Raw genomic sequence first — 22765 nt, forward strand, 5'->3', positions numbered from 1 at the left:
GGAGACTCTCAGGGAGATAATCTCTCCTTGGAAGGCTCTTTTCTGTGGCTGCATCACCACACAGAAATGCACTGACTGAGCTGGAGGAGGATTTTATGGAGCAAATTTCTTCCCACTTGTCCTGCAGGTGTTCAGAGCAAGATTTTCAGCTGCCTGTTCTAAATATGGGAAAAACCCTTAATTTTCACAGGTGAATAAAACACTTCTTCCCTTTTTTTTTTTTTTTCCCACCAGGGATGGGGTGATAGCTGTAAATAAAGAAACAGGCTCCTTCACTGATGAGTATCTCCCAGAGCAGCGATCCCACCTCTATGGAATCACAGCAGTTTATCCCTACTGCCCTGGAGGTAAAATCCCACCCAAACCCCATCCCCCTGTGAATTCTGATGGCCTGAAAAATCTCCACTTCACACTAGAAATCTCCATTTCTCCCCACAGCCAGGAAATAGTAACTCCATTTTCAAGGGAACGAGGATCTTTGCACCCAGAGGAATTTCAGACCCAGAGAACTGTCGCTGCATACAAGGGGGAGAAGTCCCTCACGGAGGCCAATGAAGTGCCCTGCTTTCCTGCAAAAGATTTTCAAGTATTTTTTATAGTTATACCTCAAGACTTTACTACTGTATTTTTGTACCAAATGGAAAATGTTGAGATATCACCAAAAAAAACATCCTGGGAAGCTCAAGCCATGACTCGAACTCTTGCTTATGCAAGATTTAAAGTGTAGCTTTTATTTTTACTCCAATGTTTTATTTTATTTTATTGGAAGAAGAATGGATTCATTTTTCATAGTTTTGACAATCTGACCAAGAGGTCTTTTTATCCAAAAATAAGAAATTAAGTGCCTATGGGAAGCTGTGGATGCAGTTAATTACTGGGTCTAATTAACAAACAGCCCTGAAGACAGAGACTGTGTGTGCTCCAAAATCCTGCAGAACAGGGATGGGATGTGGCAAAGGCATTGAAGATTTTCCAGAGGATGATTCTGTGTTTTCACCACTGCCTCCATGCATGTCTTTTAGTATTTATATTAGAAGAATATGCTAGAATTGATCTGTTCATGCTTGTTGGGTCTTCCAAGTGCCTTCCTAGACCTACCCAGTGTAGACCAATACATGTTCAGAAATACCAGTTACGTTGTAATGCTTCACTTTTTCTAAGTTACTTCAATAATTGAATAAAAAAGGTTGGTTTTAAGTTGCCCTTGGGATACAGTTTTTCACTATTTCAGTTGTAGGGGAATATTTCAGCATGCAAGCCAGGAGCAAGCTGTTCCTAGGGCAGGACCTCAGGAAAAGAAGATTTTATGTAACATTCCCCTCCACACAAAGCCAAACACAATGAAAAAGAGACACACACACACACACACAAAAAAAAGTCCTATTTGCCAACTCAGAGCTCACCAGAACAATCTGTTTCCCTCGATTTCATTTATTTCAAGAAAAAAAATCTGGTAATTCATCAGAAGTCAGAATTCAATTTCCTGTTTTCTTTCCCAAACAGGCAAATCAACCCCGTTCCAAGCTGCACGCCAGAGCGGAGCTGTCCCTAATTGCACTGACACACGGGGGGCTGGAATGGAAGCTCTTCTCCCTTCATCTGCCCACTTTGCCCAGTCTGTGGTCAGTCTTGGGGTCAGCAATGATGGCCTGCACGGCCACGATGGCTTCGTTGATCTTGGTCTGCAGCTCGCGGAGCTCCTCGATGTGCAGCAGGCGCAGGATCTGCGCAGCCTCGTTGATGACGGCGTCTGGGGAGGGCACACAGAGGAAATGCAGTTATCCACAATTTTATTCTCAGCTTTTTACGCATGGTTTTCAGCTCACAGGAGGGATTTAAGGGAGTTTTAGGGCCCTGCGTGGTGTTGCTGCTGGTGGTTTCCAGGGTGGAAGGAAGCAGAGGACAATTTTCTGTGCTGCTGGAGAGGGATGGGGTGGCCTCCAAAGCTTCCCCACCGTCCTGCAGCCCAGGGGCAGGGAATGAGGGAACCATAAAAATAAAGGTTTTTAATACAAAAAACCCAAAAATCAAACCAAACCAAAAACAAACAAAGAAAAAACCCACACCAAAAAAAAAAACCCCAAAACCCCCAAAAAAACACAAATAAACCCCACCCAAACAAACAAAAAACTGCAAAAAAAACGAACCAAACCAAACCAAAAAATCCCCCAAACAAACAAAACAAAAAACAAAACAAAACAAAACAAAAAAACCAAAAAAACCCCCAAGCCCCCAAAAAACCTTCCATAAACACAAAAAAGTTTAATTCACAACCCCTAAAAAACTTAAATTAATATAAAAATAAAATATACAAACAAATTAGAAACAAAAATATACATTAAAGAAATAAAAAGATATCCTAATAAAATAATAAAAACTTAAATAATAAAACAGAAATATAATTATATAAAATAAGAATCTAAATATTATAATGAAATTTATAATATAAAAATATAATTATATAAAATAAATTGAAAATTCAATTATTAAAATTGCATAATAAATTTGTAATATAACGTATTCTATATATTATATAATATTTATAATTTAATACAATATATTATTTAAATTTAAAATGCAATGTGTAATACAATATATACATATACTAACAACTTATTAATTATATACATTCACATTACAATAAAATTAATAGAAACAATAAATTAAAAACACAAAAGGCTGAAAGCACCTTAAGGATCATCTCATTCCAACCTCCCTCTTCCAAGGCTGGTGTGAAACATTCCAAGCAGTGATTTAAGTAATGGGGAACACAAGTGAATCCTGTTGAGTCCCAGGTCACCTGGCTGGCTGTTCCTTATCAATAATCCCTCAGGTTTATCAATGATCCATCAGGTCTATCAATAATCCCTCAGGTTTATCAATAACCCATCAGGTGCTGCCAAGCTGAGGTGCCTGGGTGGGATTTTAGGAGAGAGGAGGCAGCTGCAGTGCATGGAGCAGCACAGCTGTCCTCTGCTGGTAGCAGCAGGATTTACCAACAGCAGGATGCATTCAAAGCTGTTATTTCAACAGATTCCAAACAGACTGGATTGAGGCTTTGCTGTTCCAAACCCAAAATGCTCAGGGATGCTCATAAATAACCAGCTGGGAGGGAGGAATTCTTTCCACCGCAGGGTTTTTTACTGCCCACATCAGCTCTGGATCTGACAGTAATAACTCTGTCAAAGGCAAACATTCCCATTTAAAAGTCACATTAGGGGCAGTGCTCACCTCCCGTGTCAAATCCAAGAATGTGCTTTTCCAGAGCAACAGGCAGACCCTGGAAAAGGGAAAAAAAAAAGTGTTAAAAATGTCATTTAAATGTTGGTAAATCAAATCAACGACTACAGCAGGTATTGGGGAGAAAATATGGGTTTTGCTTAGACAAAAATGTGTGAAAAGTTTGAAAAGTTGGTTAAACAACTCCCTTTGTGTCCTGAAACACCAAACCCCAAGCATTATTACAGAAAAATCTTGCTGCTTCAGAATCCCTCGGTGGATACACAGTGCCTGCATTCAATCCTTAAAAGGCCAACAGCAGGACTGGGAGCCATCACCCAACCCTGCAGCTTCCCAGGAAAACAAAACTGAGCTTTCTTAGAAACTCCTGCCTTTCAACAGCTGCCAGCCTTGGAGCAGGGGCTGACTGCAAAGAGCTGCACAAATTCTCTGTAATCAACTTTTGCTGAGCTCACAACATCCCCACAAGCATCTGCTCAAGTGTTAAGTTTAGGAATAAAGGGAAATATTCCATTTTTCTGAACATTTTATCTATTAAAACACTCCAAGGCAAAATTTATTAGTGGTGATTTCTGAGCATTGCTGTGTTTCCTTTGTGCAGCTGCAGAGGAGTGGTCACACTAAATCTTTACTCAGGGAGCTTCAACATGCACTTAAAATTAGATTTAAACATTCCAAATGCCAGAATTTGCTTTTATTACCCTCAGCAAGTTTGTTTTTTTTTTTTAACATTTGCCAAAAGCCTTGCATTTTGCACAACAAAAACATCAAGAGTTCAATACCATTAATTTCTGCAGGGATGGGGCTGTAAAGCTTTTAGACAGTGAAAATTTCCTTTAAAGGCTTTTATACACATGGGAAAAAAAAGAATCTGAGCTGATCAAAACACAAATTAAACACAAACTGGTGGCTGCAACTCATCTGCAAAAAGTGGGGGTTTTTCCATGGCCTTTATAGTAAAATCCATGTTTTACTGCAATCTTAAAAATCCATCTCCACTGTTAAAATTGGTGATCAAAATGCCACTAAAGCCACTTCAGAAAGATTCCAGAAATATCAGACTTCCTACAAGGATTTTTTTTTAAGAACTGAGGTTTGTACTTAAGGTTCCTGCCAGCCTGGGGGGTACTGAGGAAAAAATTGTCATTTTTTTGTCTTTTTTTTCTCTCACAGTTCTTTGTGGATAAATTCCCCAAGGTTCCTCCAGTGTCCCCTGCTAGCAGGGAATTCTTTACCCTCCCTTCTTCCCACGCTTTGGAGTCTGATCCTTTTTAGGGAACTCCCTTTGGAATCCCCTCAGCCCATCCTACAACAAGCTCACGATCCTTCAAACAGGGAATGAACTAAAAAAAAAGAGCAACTTTTACATCAGGAACTGCACACACAACTTCACTTCCAGCCTCATTCCCTACAAATCTGATTTATGAATGCTGCACAAAAATGTGGCCATTTACAAATCAGCCAAAACCTGAAGAATAAATCTAATTTTACTTTTTTTTTTTTTTGTTTTTAAGATATTGATGGTCCCTCCTTGCACAGATTTTCGTGCTTCTCACCGCTCCCTTTTCTCCACACCCCTTGGAATGTGGCATTCCTAAGGAAAAAACACTCCCAGGTTATCTCCCAGACAGAGACCTCTCAGCCCTGCTGATGATTTGGAGATCTATCAAAAATGAACAATTCCCTGAGATAAAAAAAAAAAAAGAAAATCCCATTTTGATCCCAGCTGTGCAGCTATGAAAACAACAAACTAAAAGCTGCTTTTTATTAACATTACAGAACCTTGAAATGAAGACAGCAGGCTCAGCTGTTTTCCTATTTTCCTGCTCTTTGAACAGTTTTATGGATTTGCAGGTCCAAAGCTTTGATTAATGAATAAAGAAATAAATAAATCATGGATTGTTGTGAGCAGCTGCCAACAAAAATGAAAGAATTTGGGTTCTTTGATCAGATTTAGCAGATTTTAGCAGATTTAGCTGCTTTAGCAGGGACACTCATACACCTGCAGGGCAGGTGAGGCTGCCTTTCCCAAATTCTGGAGAGATCTGGAATGATGAGGAAATCCCAAACTAAAAACCCACAGTCATCCCCTGGAACATCTTTCCCAACAGCCAGCTCGTGGTTAGCAAAGAATTCTGCAAAAATCTGACTTTAAGGGCAGAAATTTCCTTCACTGCTCCTTTTTTTTTTCTAGGGAAAGAGAGGAGGGAGGAGCTGGATGTCCAACATCCCATTCCTTGAACAAATATGAGGTGTCCATATGAAAAAAATCACTCCAAACAAGGAAAATTTAACTTCTTTATGGTGCCTAATCCCAAGGAAAAGCCAGGCCATGCATTTCCCCTCACTCTATAGGACAATCAGGATAATCCTGTGGAAAATAACTCAGGGAAGAGCTTTTCCATGATTTCTCACACAGGTGTGTTTGTATTGACATGGAAAAAACCCAGCTTTGTGTCCTGCCCTCCACAATCCCCCAGATCTGCTGGAACCAGCATGGCTGGGATAAATGAAGCTGCCACCATCCTCCTAAATGAAGTGTTGGAACAGAAATGGTTTTGACTGAGGGGACAGAGCTTTATCTTCATTAATTAGCATGGATAATTAAATCTGGCCATGGGCACAAACCTCCTTGGACTGGCTGGCTTTGGCTATGGCATCCTGTGTCAGGCGCTCCTGAACCAGAATCCGAATTGCCTGGGAAAAACATGGAAAGGGAACAGGAATTAATTCATGTCCTGAGGCATTTCTCAGTAATTCCAAGGGAAAAAGAGCCACAATTATAACCCCAAATCCAGTTTTGTGACAGGTTTTTTTTTTAATATTTTTTCCAGCCCTTAAACCTTTCCATTTAGGAATAATCGTGGCATGCAGGATCTCACCCAGGTGACAGAACCAGAAGTGACAAGGACATTGATTTCACACCATTAATTCCTGCCCTTCCTGGGACAGAAGCTGCAAAATACAAGGAACAGCCTGGAAATCTTGGGATTTTTAGCCTGGAGCAAGGGAGGCTCAGGAGGGTGACAGGAGGGAGGAGCCAGGTGGGAGCTGGGATCTCCTACAGGGAACAAGAGACAGAACAAGAGGAAATGGCCTCAAGCTGTGCCAGGGGAGGTTTAGGTTGGATATCAGGGAAAATTTCTTCCAGGGAAAGGTGGACAGGCACTGGAAAGGGTTTCACAGTGGTGATACCCCCATCCCTGAAGGGATTTCAAAGCTGTGTGCATGTGGCACTTGGGGACATGTGGCAGTGCTGGCAATGGTTGGGCTCAATGATTTAAAGGTCTTTTTCCAAGCTAAACAATTCCATGATTCCAAAATGAGCTGATCACAGCCCCAAAGCAGCAGCACCAATCTTCTTCTCCTGAGTTCTCACATCTTGAACTCTGCAGCAATGCAGCTCCTCTGGGAAGGAAATGCTGCCTGGGGATGGAAATCCTGCTTTGGGAAGGGAATACTGCCTTGGGACAAAAATACTACCTTGGAAAGGAAATGCTGAATTGGGATGGAAATGCTGCCTTAGGAAGGAAATGCTGCCTGGGGAAGGAAATTCTGTCTTAGGAAGGAAATCCTGTATTGGGAAGGAAATCCTGTATTAGGAAGGAAATCCTGTATTAGGAAGGAAATGCTGCATTGGGAAGGAAATCCTGCTTGGGGAAGGAAATGCTGCCTTGGGATGGAAATGCTGCCTTGGGATGGAAATCCTGCCTGGGATGGAAATCCTGCCTTGGGAAGGAAATCCTGCTTGGGGAAGGAAATCCTGCCTGGGATGGAAATCCTGCCTTGGGAAGGAAATGTTGCCTTGAGATGAAATTCCTGCCTGGGATGGAAATGCTGCCTTGGGAAGGAAATGCTGCCTTGGGAAGGAAATGCTGAACTGGGATGGAAATGCTGAATTGGGATGGAAATGCTGAATTGGGATGGAAATGCTGAATTGGGATGAAATTCCTGCCTGGGGATAGAAATGCTGCCTTGGGAAGGAAATACTGCCTTGGGAAGGAAATGCTGAATTGGGATGGAAATGCTGAATTGGGATGGAAATGCTGAATTGGGATGGAAATCCTGTCTTAGGAAGGAAATGCTGCCTGAGGAAGAAAATGCTGCCTTGGGGTGGAAATCCTGCCTTGGAAAGGAAATGTTAAATTGGGAAGGAAATGCTGCCCTGGGAAGGAAACGCTGCCCTGGGAAGGAAATGATGAATTGGGAAGGAAATCCTGCCTTGGGATGGAAATGCTGCCTTGGGAAGGAAATCCTGCTGCCAGCATCTTTTGGAGGTACTGAACCTCCTCCCACATGCAAAAAAACCCTAGAGCAAGGCTTCCCAGGCAGGCTAGGAAAAGACTGAGAGCAGAAAGGAATCAATTTTTGAGAGCAGAAAGGAATCAATTTTAGCCTTGGGAACAAGAGCAGCCTTGACTTTGACAATCCTGGTGCTCATCTGTTTTCCCTGGCTCCAGCACATGGGGTGAAATCTTATCAGAGCTATCAGTTACAGATACCTCCAGCTCCAAATGCCTCCAAAAATAACTGCAGGCAGATTTCCACAGGAAAGGAGAACTGGCTCTGTCAAACACACTGCTCAGACTCTCCCTGATGAGCAGCCAAAAGTGACAGAAGCAGCTCTGTGTTTCTCCCCCAGGATTTCTCCCCGTTTTGGTCATGATTAAAAGTTGAACTGATACCAGAAAGTTGTCACTTAAATACTTCTAGAAATCTGTCACTGAAGGAAGTGGCCTGGACAAAGGAATGGTTGGATGGGGAGTTTCATTCCAGCAGTGAAACCAGACCTTTGTGGAAGAGAATTCCAAGTGCTTTTGGCATTAGGAAATATCCAACTGTGTCCCACAGATGCTTTCTGATCCACTTGCCAGGTTTAAATGGGATCTAAATCTCTGCCCAGATGTCTGTGCTGTGCCTGCACCCTCTGGCTCTCCCTAAAATCCACTCCTGAGTGTGCGAGCCTGGACAGGGATCAGAAATTCCCTGCAAACCTGCTTATGGTGGGAGAGAATTTAAGATTTTGACACCTTCTAATATCATCATCCCAACCCCAAAAACAGCTTTGCATTGCTCCTGGAATGGGGATTTTTCACTGCAGGATTCCACTCTTGCTGGAATTAAAAGCAAGAAAATTCAGGCTGGTTTTGCCCAAATCTGTCTGAAAAAAAGATGTGGAAATACAAATACATTTATGCAGAATTATACAAATACATTTTTGCAGAATTACACAGCCAGTAAAGTTTGCTTTACTCGGTGTATAATTCTGCATAAATAAATTTATGCAGAATTATAAATTCTCTAAAGTTTCTTTCAAAGAAGATCTGAAGGAATTTTGATAAGAGCTGAGCTCATTCAAGCTGCAAATCCTCAATATCACCACACTCAGAGTCTCCCCTCCCTACCTGATTCCCTTTTCACTGATTTTTGGGGCGTTTTGAGTGGTTTTTGGTGGGGGGTATGAGATCTCCATGCTCTTTAAAGATTGAAGAAAAATATATTGGGAACGGAAAGTAGGAAACCATACTGGAGAGAAAGGGAAAAAATGGATGGAATAACTGCAGGCTGAGAATTCCTTCAAAAACCAGATTATCATTTTCAAGAGTTACAGACTAACACTAAATAAACCTCAATACCCACAGCTTTTGGTTTCTCCAAAATAACTTTAGCAAATATCACAACTATTGCCATGAACAGAACTTTATGAGTTTTCTTTTAAAGTTAAATGCTTTTCTTTTTGTTCCAAACCAAACAAAGTTTATTCCCATAGTATGACATGATCAAGTAGGAACTTGGGATTTTATACTCTCATCAATAATGTATTGTTTATTTTAACCCCAAATCTATAAAGTTCCACCAGAAAATCAGAAAATTTCTTAAAGACATAAAAAAGATGGTTTAGAAAATTAATCAGCTTATTTAGTGCACTTAAAAGCACTAATTAATTATAAAATTTAAATTAAATAATGAAAAGGAGTAAACAGTTCATAGGACCAAAGGAAAAAGGAAATTTTTAACAGTGGCTTCTCCCTTGGATGTTGTTTTAAAACACCTTTGGCATCATTAACTTTTAAATTTTCAACTTTCTCTGATTTCTAGCACTGAACAGAATTTTCTCCTTTGAGGATGTTCCTTGAAGAACTCAGCTAAAATTGTTGACCAGGATAATTCTCCCTGAATTTCCATGAAATGTCTTCTTATCTGCTTGAAAAGACACAGAAATGTTTTTTTTTTCCTATCTTTGCCTAAAAATTCATATTTGTCAGTAACTGCACCTCAAGCTATGAACACACACCAGGCACTGGGGAAAAGAAGGAAAAAATAGAGGTGGGAAAAGTGTGAAACTCACCTTGAGCATCACCAAGTAATCATCATGTCTCTGGATCTGAAGCAGATTAGCCAAAGCCATCACTCCAGCCTTGAAATCAGGATTATTCACTGGAAAAAAAGAAGGATTATTGGAAAAAAATAAGGATTATCATTAAAAAATTATGATAATTTATTTTGGTTTCACTGATTCCAGCAGGCAGAAGTGTCTCCCTCACTCCATGACATTGGATTGCTCTTCAGGATGGACAAGGGCAATTCCTCAGCACCCCTGAAGTGTTCAAAAAACAAGAATGTGGCACTGGGGACATTATTTAGTGCTGAATGTGGCAGTGCTGGGTTCATTGTTGGGCTCTGTGATCTTAGAGGGCTTTTCCAACCTTAACTCCATAATTCCAAGCAGTGAGGAAACAATTTGGCTGCAGAGGAATTAGCACTGGGCTACACAGCCAAGAAAAGTGTTTGAAAATATAAATTACAGGCAGGTATTGTCTGCTGTACATTATTTGTACATTTTTATTGTTTTGTATCTTTTTATCCTTGCTGCTGGTGAGGGCAGGATCAATCCCTGCCTTTTTGGAGATGGAGGAATGGAAGAATATTGGAAGATTTAGGATTGATTTTAGCAGCTCTCTCCCACCACTTCCATTTATTGTGACTGTGCCAAGCAGGGAAAAAAGAAATTAAAATTATGATGACAGAACAGCTGGGGAAGAAAAAGCCAACATGAAATCCCTGACAGCATGGAAGTAACCAGCCTGCCACCATGTTTCCTTGGATATTTTTACTTTTCAAGGCATCTTGCCACTTCTCCCTCACTTAAAATAAATAATTATGATTTACAGAGCAGAGCTGTTCATGTAAATGTTCAGATCTGCAGTCCTAAAGCTTTTAAAAAATCTACAACATAGGATTAACCAGCTGAGGAAGACCCAGGCCATGGAGCACATCCCCACCCAGGAGCTTGTGGCACACTCACCATCCAGATTAATCAGGGGCTCTGCATTTTTTGCTGTGTTGTCTGCATTTTTAGCACCATCAGGGGTGGAATCCTTGTATTTATCAGCTGGCAAAATGAGGAGGCAAACACAAAAATCATCAGCATTAATGGCAAAAAGAAATAACTCCAAGTTTAGCGAGGAGCTGTGGTGTTACAGATGGATTTTTGGGTGTGGTTGTTGCTTGTGGGATTGTAAACTGAGATTTCTGCATTTATAAACTGAGGTTTCTGGGTTTATAAACTGGGATTTTGGAGCTCCCAATGTTAATGATACCAAAAGCTGCCACTCCTGTGAGCTGCTCCAGGAGCTCCCAGCCTCAGAGCCTGCTCCAGACTTTTATTTAGGGCAGGATCCTCTTCATTACAGCCTCACCCCTGAAGGCTGAACAAGTGCTGGAACCCTGGGCACTGAGAATTTCAGACTTTCTGTGCTGCCAGGCTCTGACCCCCAGGAGAACACTGCACTGACCTGAGGGCTGTGGAGAAGCTTCCAGAATGGAATGGCAGAACTGGGATTGTGGGTGTGGGGTTTGGATAGAATTGTGTGATATCACAGGATGGAAAACTTAGAGTTCAAGGGTTTAGAATATAGCAATATATAAAAAAAAGATGGAGGTTTTAGGGTGAGGCTGCTCCTTCTTCACCTTCTTCTCCATGGGTTTGGGTGGTTTTGTGTAATTGGATAAAAACGTCCCCATTGCAGCCATGGGTGGTTGGTTATTGGGTTAAAAGTGAAAATAATTGAGGTGTCATTTCTTAACTGGACACCTAAATTAACTGGACACTTAATTCTTAAGTTTATCCTTAAAAGGCCTTGTAGAGAGAGAGAGCTGGGGCTCCATTTTTAGTTTGTTAGAGTGAAGTGCTGCAGAACTCAGGGTCTGTGACACTGTGGCAGAGATAAGAACTAACAAACATCTGAGTCCCTACAGGAAATATCATGATGCCTTGTGCAGGCTGCCCCAGAGCAGAGGCTGGATGGAGCTCCAGAATAAAGCAGGGATTCATTCACAGCATCTCCTCCATGGATCCACCTTGGGCAGCACAACCCAAAATGGCCACAAAAATGGACAACTGGTCACAGGTCTCTCACTTTTATAAGTTTTGGTCCATTTGCACCTTGCAGTTCATTGTCCCATTCCAGCTTTAGCCCTGCAGTCCCACCCTGCTTGTTTTTCTCTCTCCAGCCCACGGGGTTTGTGCTCCTGGGCTGAGATTTGGGTCATTTGTCCTTGGTGCCCAGCTGGAGCAGAAATTGTTTTGTCTCCCTGCTCTGTGCACAGAGCTCACCATCCCCTCATATGGAGATGAGACCCTCACACTAAAGCAGCACAGAATCTGAAAAATAGAAAAGCTGAACCTGAGGTATCACTGTCCTGCAATTTAATCCTATCCCTGGCAAAAAAGAAGGAAAAAATTAGCAAAAAAGCTGCATCTCCCAGATCTGCCCTTCTAAAATCCATCAGTTCCTTTGCCTTGAGCAGGGAAAAAGAACTGGGAGATGATGTTGGTCCTGAGGAATAAATAAAACATTTCCAGCTCAGGGTTTGTTTCACAGCCCACACTGGGGATTTCCAAGCCTTTGGAAGATGGAATCTCCTGAACTCCTCCTTTTTTTCACACAATCCCAAGGCATAGGCAGCCCATTTTGCCCATCCTGAAGGACTGAGGATCACAGCACAGGTATTTGTATCCCATCCCTGCAGGAATTACAGGAAATGGAAAAGCAGCACTTCGGCTGTTGTTATTTTGCCACCAGTAATTACATTTGTATTCCCACTCCCTCCATAAGGAAATGGAACTGCTGTGACTTGGGGAAGATTTAACTCCACTTTTCCAGAACTTTGTCCTAGTTCCCAAGGCTTCCACATCCACTCCTTGTTAAAAACAAACAAAAAAAAATTTAAAAGTGGTCTAAGAATAACTTCTCTGAATAAATTCAGTACTAAATATAATGCACTTAATACCCTTCAGAGGAAGTTCTCATCAAGGCAATCCCACAGGGAGAAAGGGGGTAAATATCTACAATGGGATTGGCTCTATCCGGAAAAAGGAAAGGAAAAAGGAAAGGAAAAAGGAAAGGAAAAAGGAAAGGAAAAAGGAAAGGAAAGGAAAGGAAAGGAAAGGAAAGGAAAGGAAAGGAAAGGAAAGGAAAGGAAAGGAAAGGAAAGGAAAGGAAAGGAAAGGAAAGGAAAGGAAAGGAAAGGAAAGGAAAGGAAAGGAAAGGAAAGGAAAGGAAAGGAAAGGAAAGGAAAGGAAAGGAAAGGAAAGGAAAGGAAAGGAAAGGAAAGAAAAGAAAAGAAAAGAAAAGAAAAGAAAAGAAAAGAAAAGAAAAGAAAAGAAAAGAAAAGAAAAGAAAAGAAAAGAAAAGAAAAGAAAAGAAAAGAAAAGAAAAGAAAAGAAAAGAAAAGAAAAGAAAAAGAAAAGAAAAAAGATGCAATTATGCTGTTCCAGTCCCATGGGAGCTGAAAAGAAACAGTTCCTCTGAGCAGGGGGTGCAAACAAACACACAAAATTGTGTTTTATTCTTTTAAAGAAGTGAAATATCCTTTTGACACTGTCTGATTTTGATGAAAATTGAAACCATGCAGGGGAAGGTGTCCCTGCCTGTGGAACCCGGCGTGTGCGAGGGCACTGTGACATCACAGCACATTTGGTGGCACTGTGGGGGTGACAACTCCCGTCCCCAAGGCGCAGAGCTGCAGGTGCCACCCAGGGATGGCCTGAGCAGGACCCCAGAGGGATGCCCAGCCTGGAGGAGCTCCTGCTGGTGGCCTTTGGGTTCAGCTGTTTCTACCCCAGCAGCACCTCCCACTCGTGCCCACCCTCCTGGGCCACCCTGGTGTGGGATGTGCCCCAGCTGGAGAGGGGCACTGCCCCCAAGGGCACCACCGTGGCAGAGGTGCTTTGCTGGAGCATCCCAGCCCTGTGCCTGCTGCTCCTGCTGCTTTTCCTCAGCAGGACCTACTGGAGGAAGGTGAGGGAGGGCTGGTGCCACAGGCCAGGAGCCCATGGGGACAAGGAAGGGACTTCCCAGAATGTGCCCAGCCCCTGTGGAGAAAACCAGGACAGGCTCAACATTCCTGGGGACTGGAATGAGGTGGGGTTTAAGGAACCTTCCAAGCCACACCATTCCATGATTCCCACACAAGCTGCTCCCTGGGACAGCCCTGAGGTGCCTCTGTCCCTGTCCATTCCAGAGATGTGGCAGGAAGCCTGGATGCTCCTGCAAGACCTCCAAGCTGCTCTCCAAGCTGAAGGAAGATCCTGACTTGCTGAAGCTCTACCTGAAGCACCTGCAGAGGTGCAGGACTTCCTTTGTGGAAGTGTTCCAGGTATGGCTGGATGGGGCTGGGAGCAACCTGGCCTGCCTGGAAATGGCCCTGCCCAGGGGGGTTTAGACTGGAAGGTCTTTACAGCTTCCTTTCAATCCAAATCTCTCTGTGATTCTCCAGAAAAACCAGCAGGAATATACAGGAGGGCTTCGAGGAGGAGAAGACACACTTGGCTGTTTGCCAGTGAATTCCCAGCTGTAGCAAGGATCCCAGGAAAGCTGGGCAGTGGCTGGAGCTGTCCCAAAGCACGGGGACAGCACAGCTTTGCAATAAAGGTTTCAGGTGAAATTGTCTCCAAGGTAAATGGAACACGGAATGGATGCAAGGAACACAGGGAGTGACCTCACAGGGAATGCTGCAAAGTTCCTCCAAACCAAAGGGAAGGAATTCCTGGCTGAGAGAGAATTCCCAGAGAAGCTGTGGCTGCCCCTGGATCTCTGGAAGTGCCCAAGGCCAGGCTGGATGGGGTTTGGAGCAGCCTGGGGTAGTAGAAGGTGTCCCTGCCCATGGATCCTTGAGGTCCCTTCCAACCCAAACCATGTGAATTTCACACAGGATTGTGTGAAATGAATCAGAATCCCCCCACTCCCTATCCATTTTGAGATATCAAATAGATTTCCTCATACCATTATCTCCATACTCCAGCCTCACAGCCAAGCCAAGCAGCCAATCCACAGTTTCCTGTCGTTCCTGTATTTTTGAAGGGACAGTTCACATCTTTCATGTACTGGGCAGCAAAAAAAAAAGAGAAAAAAATGGATTTTAGTGGATGAATCAGTTGGGAGCACAGAACTGTTGTCACTTTCCCACAGGCCTCACAGAAAATATTAATTAACAAGAGGTGTCACTGTGAAATTCCTGCTGTGGCATCTGATCCATGTTGGAGTGTCCCAAAGCACCCCCAGCTCAAGTCTGACACCTGAGAATGGAATTTTATTTTTAATGAATGTTTTTTATTGCCAGACTGTACCAAAATGCCCTTGCTTTGCTCTCTGCTCATGTCACAGAGCAGATGGAACAAGGGAAGGGGGAACAAGTTGGAACAAAGCTTTCCCACCTGGAATGAAACCACCTAAGGCTTCCCCACACCAGAGCATTCCCTGCAGCAGCAGAAGTAAAATTTTCCTTTTTTAGGGATTTTGTACAACAAGAGAGGACAAAACCAGGCTGAGGTTCTATCCCAGACCACGAGACCCAAAAACCAGGACATGGTGACATCCTGTCATGTCCCTTTGCTGCAGGGACAGGAGTGCCACACAGCTGGGAAAAGGGATTTCTGCTTTCCAGGGGCTGGAAAACAGGAATTCCTTGGGAATTACGGAGAGGACATTGTCACCAAGCCAGGAAAGGCACCACAAGCCTGGAATTCCAGATATTCCCATTTCACCTCCAGGATATTGGAATAATTCACTGAGCAAAGCAAGAGTTTCCAGGAGGGGAAAAAAATTGGGATGGATGGGCACTGGGAATTACAGGGGAAATGGGAGCAAGAGGAAAAGCTCAAGAGCTTTGGGGGGCTGCAAATGCTCAGGAGCACAGAGATCACCCAGAGTCCATTTGGATGCAGAAAATCCATCTGGAACCAGAAAAATCCATCTGGAACCAGAAAATCCATCACATTTCCAGCTCAGGAAATCCAGAAAAAAAACTCCATCTGGGTCTAGACAAAAAAAATCCATCTGGAACCAGAAAAAAAAACTCCATCTGGGTCTAGAAAATCCATCTGGAACCAGAAAAAAATCCATCTGGGTCCAGAAATCTACCTGGATGCACAAAAATCCATCTGGGTCCAGAAAAATCCAACTGGGTCCAGAAAAATCCACCTGGAACCAGAAAAATCCATCTGGAACCAGAAAAATCTATCAGGAATGGCAGGAGGAGCAGGGATGAGCTTCCCCCACATGCTGGCAAGGCCTGCAGGAGCCTCATCCACCTCCTTTTGGGACAAAAGGAGCATTAATGCAGAAAAAATTTGTTTATTTGCAGACTCGCTTCTGGTTCAAGAGCTGAATCAAATCAGGCAAAAAAAAAAAAGAAAAAAAAAGACAAAAACCAGTTTGGGATGGACACTCCACCTATTAAACAAACAAAGCTGAGGGAAAACTATGCACAAAATTCCCCCATTGTCATAAACTCCCCCAGTTTGGCTCCAATAATACATTTAAATTCCTAGAAATGTAACAGGACAAATATTCAGTTCTTTATTTGTGCTGCACAGCCACAGCAGCTGTGAAATATCATTGACAGCAATGTCTGGAGCAAGGAAATACCTTCTCAAAGGACTTGGGCCAGTCCTCACTGTGGATGTTCCTCAGATTCCCTCGGTCCTCGATCTTGTAGTGTCGGATTTTCTGGTCCTCCAGCCAGACAATGAAATTCCTGAACTCTGTCTCATCTGTGGGGAGGAGCAAACAGAGCAGGAATTCAAAAATATCTCAAGTTTTCATCTGATTCATACAGATCTTGATGGCTCTGAGCACTTTTCCCATTAAAAACAACGCATACATATACAAACATATAGAAAACCCACTAAAGAGGTATTTAGTGGGTGACAAATATATATATTTAGCTAATATATATTTACTAGTTAATATATATTTATAATATATATTTACTTATGTATTTAGTTAGTATATAATTCAGTCAGCATATATTTATGTATTTAAAATATATATTAATTTATATATTTAGTTAGTATATATTTATTTTAGTTAGCATGTATTTATATGTCTATAATATATGTTTATTTATATATTCAGTTGGTATATATTTATTTTAGTCAGTATATATGTATATATTGAGAATATATATTAATCTATACATTTAGCAGGTATATATTTATTTTAGTTAGTATATATCTATATATATTTATATACTTAGTTGGTATATATTTATTTAGTCAGTATATGTTTATATATTTAGAAAATATATTTATTTATGTGTTTAGTTAGTACATATTTTAGTTAGTATATATTTATACATTTATAATATATATTTACTTATATATTTCGCTAGTATGTTTATTTTTGTTAGCATAAATTTCTATATCTATAATATGTATTTATTTATATATTTAGTATATATTTATTTTTGTTAGTATATTTATTATATATGTTACTATACACTTTTATTTATGCATTTAGTTAGTACATATTTATATATAATAAATTGTTATTCATAAATTATATTAATAATATATAAATAATACATAATTAATACACAATTATATATTATATATTTTATATAATATACAGAATTATAGAATTTATGTAAATTATTACTTATATATTTATTGATTTATTTATTTGAATATTTAGTTGGTATATACTTATTTTAGTATATACTTATATATCTATAATATATATTTACAATTTAGTTAGTGTATATTTATTTCAGTCAGTATATATTTAAATATTTCTTATCTATGTCTTTATATATATATTTAAATATATATTATATAACTTATGGAGCACAGAGAGAAAGGTGAAAAAACAGCAGAGAATTTGAGTTTTTAATTCTGTTTTCAGCACACACACACGACACATGCAGCACTAATCCCCAGCTCCTCTCACAAAACAGCATAAATATCATGGCTGCACATTTTTCCATTCACTGCTGACTCCTCCTGACCCCAAATCCCGATTTTTGGGGGCTGGAACCCCACAGTTCCCAGGCTGTGGCACACAGGGATGTCCGGGCTGGGTGACACGGGAGGTGACAGCTCTGCGGTGTCACCGCGGCCCAAAGCCAAAGCCCAGCTGGGCCACGCTGCCTCTGGGTGAGCTTCAGCCAGGGAATGGCTGGGGGGGAAGGGACCCCTTCCATCCCATCCCAATCCCAGCCCATCCCATGGATCCCATTCCAAACCAAATCCCATGGATCCCATCCCATCAACTGCATCCCATGGATCCCATCCCATCCCATGGATCCCATCCCAATCCCAATCCCATCCCATGGATCCCATTCCAAACCAAATCCCATGGATCCCATCCCAATCCCAGCCCATCCCATGGAACCCATTCCAAACCAAATCCCATGGATCCCATCCCATCAACCTCATCCCATGGATCCCATCCCATCCCATCCCATGGATCCCATCCCAATCCCATCCCATGGATCCCATCCCAAACCAAATCCAATGGATCCCATCCCATCAACTGCATCCCATCCCATCCCATCCCATGGATCCCATCCCATCAACTGCATCCCATCCCATCTCATGGATCCCATCCCAATCCCAATCCCATCCCATGGATCCCATCCCATCAACCGCATCCCATCCCATCCCATCCCATCATGATCTCATCCCATCCCAATCCCAATCCCATTCCACGGATCCCATCCCATCCCATGGATCCTATCTCATCCCATCCATCCCATCCCAATCCCATCCCCTCCTATCTCATGGATGCCATCCCAATCCCAATCTTGTCCTGTCCCAATCCCATCCCAATCCCATCCCCTCCTATCTCATGGATGCCATCCCAATCCCATCCCATGAATCCCATGCATCCCTTCTCATCCCATCCCAATCCCGTCCCATACCATCCCATGGATCCCATCCCAATCCCCGTCCAGCCTCCCCCGGTTCCCCGCAGCCCCCTCACCCCTGCAGTTGAAGCCGGCGGGGTTGTGATAGTCGAGCGCCGAGAGCTTGCGGCGGAACATGGTCCCAGTGCCGCTCCCGGAGCCGGCCTCGATCCCGATCCCGACCCGGATCCCGGATCCCGATCCCGGTGCCGGCGCCGCCTCCCCCGCTCAGGCCGCGCCGACGGCACCGCACGGACCGGAAGGAGGAGAACGCCCGCCCCCTGCTCCGCGTTCTGCTCGCTCATTGGTCAGCGCGCTGAGCGGCGGTCATCTCCACCAATCAAAGAGCGGAATGGGCTGCCGGGAGGGGAAGTGGATGCTCTGCCTAGGGTATGGACGCGGCGGCGGAGGGGGCGGGGCCTGTTTGGCGTGTAACGGGCGGGGTCAGTGTGAAGGGGCGGGGTCATCGCGAGGGGGCGGGGTCTGCATGTAGGGGCGGAGTCAGTGTGAGGGGCGGGGTCGGCGAGAGGGGCGGAGTCAGTGTGAGGGGCGGAGTCAGTGTGAGGGGCGGAGTCAGTGTGAGGGGCGGGGTCAGCGGGAGGGGCGGGGTCTGTGTGGGGCGTGGTCTGTGTGAGGGGGCGGGGCTTTGGCGCCGTGTCCGCCCAGTGGGGAACTGGGGCGTGTGCTGGGCTGTACTGGGAGCTGTGTTGGGGGCACTGGGAGCGCTGGGAGCTGTACTGGGAGAGCTAGGAGCTGTATTGTGGGGGTACTGGGAGCACTGAGATGCACTTGGAACACTGGGAGCTGTACTGGAAGTACTGGGAGCCGGCGTATAGCTGGGAGCTATACTGGGGGGTACTGGGAGCGCTGGGAGCTGTACTGGGAGCTCTGGGAGCTGTACTGGGAGGTCTGAGAGCTGTTCCGGGAATACTGGGAGCACTGATCTGTACTGGGAGCTCTGGGAGCTGTATTGGCAGCTCTGGCAGCTGTACTGGGAATACTGGAAGTGCTTTACTGGGAGCACTGAGCTATACTGGGAGCTCTGGGAGCTGTACTGGGGAGCTGTGCTGGGAGAATTGAGCTGTACTGGAGAGTACTGGGAGCATTGCACTGTACTGGGAGCCCTGAGATCTGAACTGGGGAGCACTGGGGAGCAGTGATCTGTACTGGGCAGCACTGGGGAGCAGTAATGTGTCCTGGGGAGCAGTGATCTGCACTGGGGAGCCGTGATCTGTACTGGGGAGCAGTGATCTGCACTGAAGAGCAGTGATCTGCACTGGGGAGCACCGGGAAGGCTCCAGTTGAAGGTTTTTTCCCTGGGGAAGGAAGGGATGAGCTCCGGCTGGGAGCGAGGCCGCCCCCGTCCCTCATGTCCCCCCCTCCCGCATGGCTGGGGTGGCACTTTGCAGGCAGCCAGGCGGTGACAGCGTGACGAGCCACTGCAATATTCATGCTGACATTTCCTCCGTGCCAGCCCTTCCCTTCCCTTCCCAGCTGGCACCGGCTGCAGGATGGCAGCGGGAAGAGCCAGCCCCCGCCATGGCCTCAGCGGGATCCAGGGTGCTCTGCCTCCCTTTCCCTTCAGGACATTCCCCTCCCGTCCACTGGATCTCCTCCAGCTCCTTCCTGGAGTGGTGTCAGCAGGGCAGGGGCTCCCTGGCACCTCAGCCTCCTTCAGCTTTTCTGGAATTCCAGAATTCCAGAGTGGTTTGGGTTGGAAGGGACATTAAAACCCATCCAGTTCCACTCCTGCCATGGCAAGGACACCTTCCACTGTCCCGTGGTGTTCCAAGCCCTGTCCAGCCTGGCCTTGGGATCCAGGAGCAGCCTCTGGGCACCCTGTGCCACCACCCTCCCAGCCAAGAATTCCACAAATCCAACCTAAACTTCCACTCTTTCAGTCTGAACCTGTCCTGTGGCTGCAGTTCCTGAGGGAGTGTCTCTTTCCCACCCCACAGCTGGAGCAAGCAGTGACATTGAAGCCAGCAGGACAGGCACAACAACCCCAGCATGGAGAAAAGGAGCTTGGGCCCATGCCCACAGTGTCCTCAGCCACACGAGTGTCACACGCTGTCCGTGCCACCAAGAGTGACAAGCAGTGTCATTGAAGCCAGGCACAACAACTCCAGCATGGACAAAAGGAGCTCATGCCCATCCCCATGGTGTCCTCAGCCACATGAATCCATGCCACCAAGAGTGACAAGCAGTGACACTGAGGCGAGCAGGTCAGGCACAACAACTCCAGCATGGAGAAAAAGAGCTCAAGCTCATCCCCACAGTGGCCTCAGCCACACGAGTGTCACACGCTGTCCGTGCCACCAAGAGTGACAATCATGGAGGCAGTGACACCTCCACTCTCCACCCCTCCTGCCATCCTCGCCCTCAGAGCAGCCCTTCCCCCATTCCCTGGTGGCTCCAACCCTTCCTGCAGGAGCACAAACACATCCCCAGGAGATGAGTTGTGCTTCTCCTCTCCCCGCTGCAGCTAATGAATGCAATTAGTGCAGATGGGTTTATTCTCATTAGGGAGCCGGGCCTGGCTGCGGCCTGCGCGCGGAGCAGCGCCTCGCCCACGCTCTCCATGGAAGCTCCTCACCTCCTCCTGCTTGGCAGATGCTGCTCCAGAGCCAAATCCTGGATGTGAGGATGGAAGGGAGAGAGTGTTGGAGCTGGAGGGGAGCCAGGGAGCCATGGAACAGCTGAGCTGCCTGGCAGGCCAGGATAGACTTGGCTCCTTCCTCCCCAGCAACACCATTTTGCTTTGGAGCTGCTGTGATGGACACAGAAAAGGATGGAGGGGCTGGGAGTTGAGCTTGATGCCTGGAAAAACTGGAATATCAGCACAGATCCGTGCTGGGCTCTGTTTTGGTGGTTTTATTTCAGAACCTGTGGTGATACCTTGCTTGGAGCAGCCTGGGATAGTGGAAGGTGTCCCTGTGAATGACAGGGGGTGGGACTGGATGATTTTTAAGGTCCCTTCCAACCCAAACCATTCCAGGATTCTGTGAGTCCATCATTCTTACTCTGGACCACCAAAACACCTCCTGATCACAGAATCAAACATACTATGCTCCTGCCAAATTCCCCACATCCTGAATTTTCCCTCCAGTTTCACAGGACCTCAGGGGTGAGTGTTTGATTCTATGATCAGGAGACGTTTGGGTAGTGCAGAGTAAGAATCATGGAATCACAAAATCCTGGAGTGGTTTGGGTTGGAAGGGGCCTTAAAAGCCATCCCGTTCTCCCCCCTGTCATTCACAGGGACACCTTCTGCTATCCCAGGCTGATCCAAGTAAGGTTCTGAAATAACGCCATAGGTTCTGACATAAAACCACCAGCACCCAGCCCAGCGCAGATCTGTGCTCATATTCCAGTTTTTCCAAGCACCAAGATCAACTCCCAGCCCCTCCATCCTTTTCTGTGCCCATCAGAGCAGCTTCAAAGCAGATCCCAGGAATGAGCTGAGACCGAGCAGGCTCAAAATGTGTGGGCAAACACTCACCTCTGAGGGTCCTGTGAAACTGGAGGGAAAATTCAGGATGTGGGGGATTTGGTAGGAGCAGAGTATGTGATCAGGAGGTGTTTTGGTAGTCCAGAGTAAGAATGATGGAATCACAGAATCCTGGAATGGTTTGGGTTGGAAGGGACCTTAAAAATCATCCAGTCCCACTCCCTGGCATTCACAGGGACACTTTCCACTGTCCCAGGCTGCTCCAAGCCCTGTCCAGCCTGGCCTTGGGCACTGCCAGGGATCCAGAGGCAGCCACAGCTGCTCTGGGCACCCTGTGCCAGGGTCTCCCCACCCTCCCATTAAAAAATTCTTCCTTATTTCTGAGCCTGAACCAACCCTCTTTTAGATTAAAACCCTTTTTGCTGTCCCTCCAGGCCCTATAGAAATCTGTCCTTCTGTAGAAGGTTCCTTGAGGCCCTGCAAGGGGCTCTGAAGTTTCCCTGGATCCTTCCTTTCTCCAGGTGAGCGCCCCCAGCTCTCCCGGAGCATTCTCCAGCCCCTGGAGCAGCTCCATGGCCTCCTCTGGATTTGCTCCTGTGCTGAGTGCCAGGGCTGGGAGAAGATGGAAGGAGAGGGGAGAAGGATGGACAATGAAATTGGGAATTTTAGGTGTCTCTCAATTTCAAGGAGCAATGTCCCACCCTGAACAAGTCTGTTCTCCCCTGACCTGCCCCATCCTGTGGGGCTGCTGAAACCCCAGGCCCAAAACTCCTGCTAAACCCTCCCTGACAGGGAGAACCCCTTGGGAACTGCATGCAACCACAACCAGGACGGGATCCCACCTCCCCAGGGCGCACAGAGCAGCATCTCCAAAGGCTTGAA

The 22765-nt window shown here is 45.1% G+C and overlaps 2 protein-coding genes across 2 annotated transcripts in view; one reads left to right on the forward strand and one right to left on the reverse strand.

Moving 5' to 3' along the window:
* Positions 1 to 1719, forward strand: part of NID2 (nidogen 2) — a 25342-nt gene extending 23623 nt beyond the window's left edge. Inside the window, exons 21-22 of the mRNA XM_058025639.1 lie at positions 235 to 347; positions 439 to 1719. Of these exons, the coding sequence (XP_057881622.1) occupies positions 235 to 347; positions 439 to 449 (124 nt within the window). The 3' untranslated portion in view covers positions 450 to 1719. The remainder of the gene's footprint in view (positions 1 to 234; positions 348 to 438) is intronic.
* On the reverse strand, positions 1415 to 18735 carry RTRAF (RNA transcription, translation and transport factor). Its single transcript, XM_058025650.1, is given in 9 exon segments — positions 1415 to 1750; positions 3232 to 3280; positions 5869 to 5937; positions 9590 to 9678; positions 10547 to 10633; positions 14529 to 14601; positions 14603 to 14629; positions 16173 to 16297; positions 18510 to 18735. Coding segments are annotated over 9 exon segments (735 nt in total). The 5' UTR covers positions 18571 to 18735; the 3' UTR covers positions 1415 to 1595.
* Positions 18736 to 22765: the final 4030 nt, after the last annotated feature.

The sequence above is a fragment of the Melospiza georgiana genome, chromosome 6 (genome assembly GCF_028018845.1).
Source record: "Melospiza georgiana isolate bMelGeo1 chromosome 6, bMelGeo1.pri, whole genome shotgun sequence".
NCBI classification, from domain to species: domain Eukaryota; kingdom Metazoa; phylum Chordata; class Aves; order Passeriformes; family Passerellidae; genus Melospiza; species Melospiza georgiana.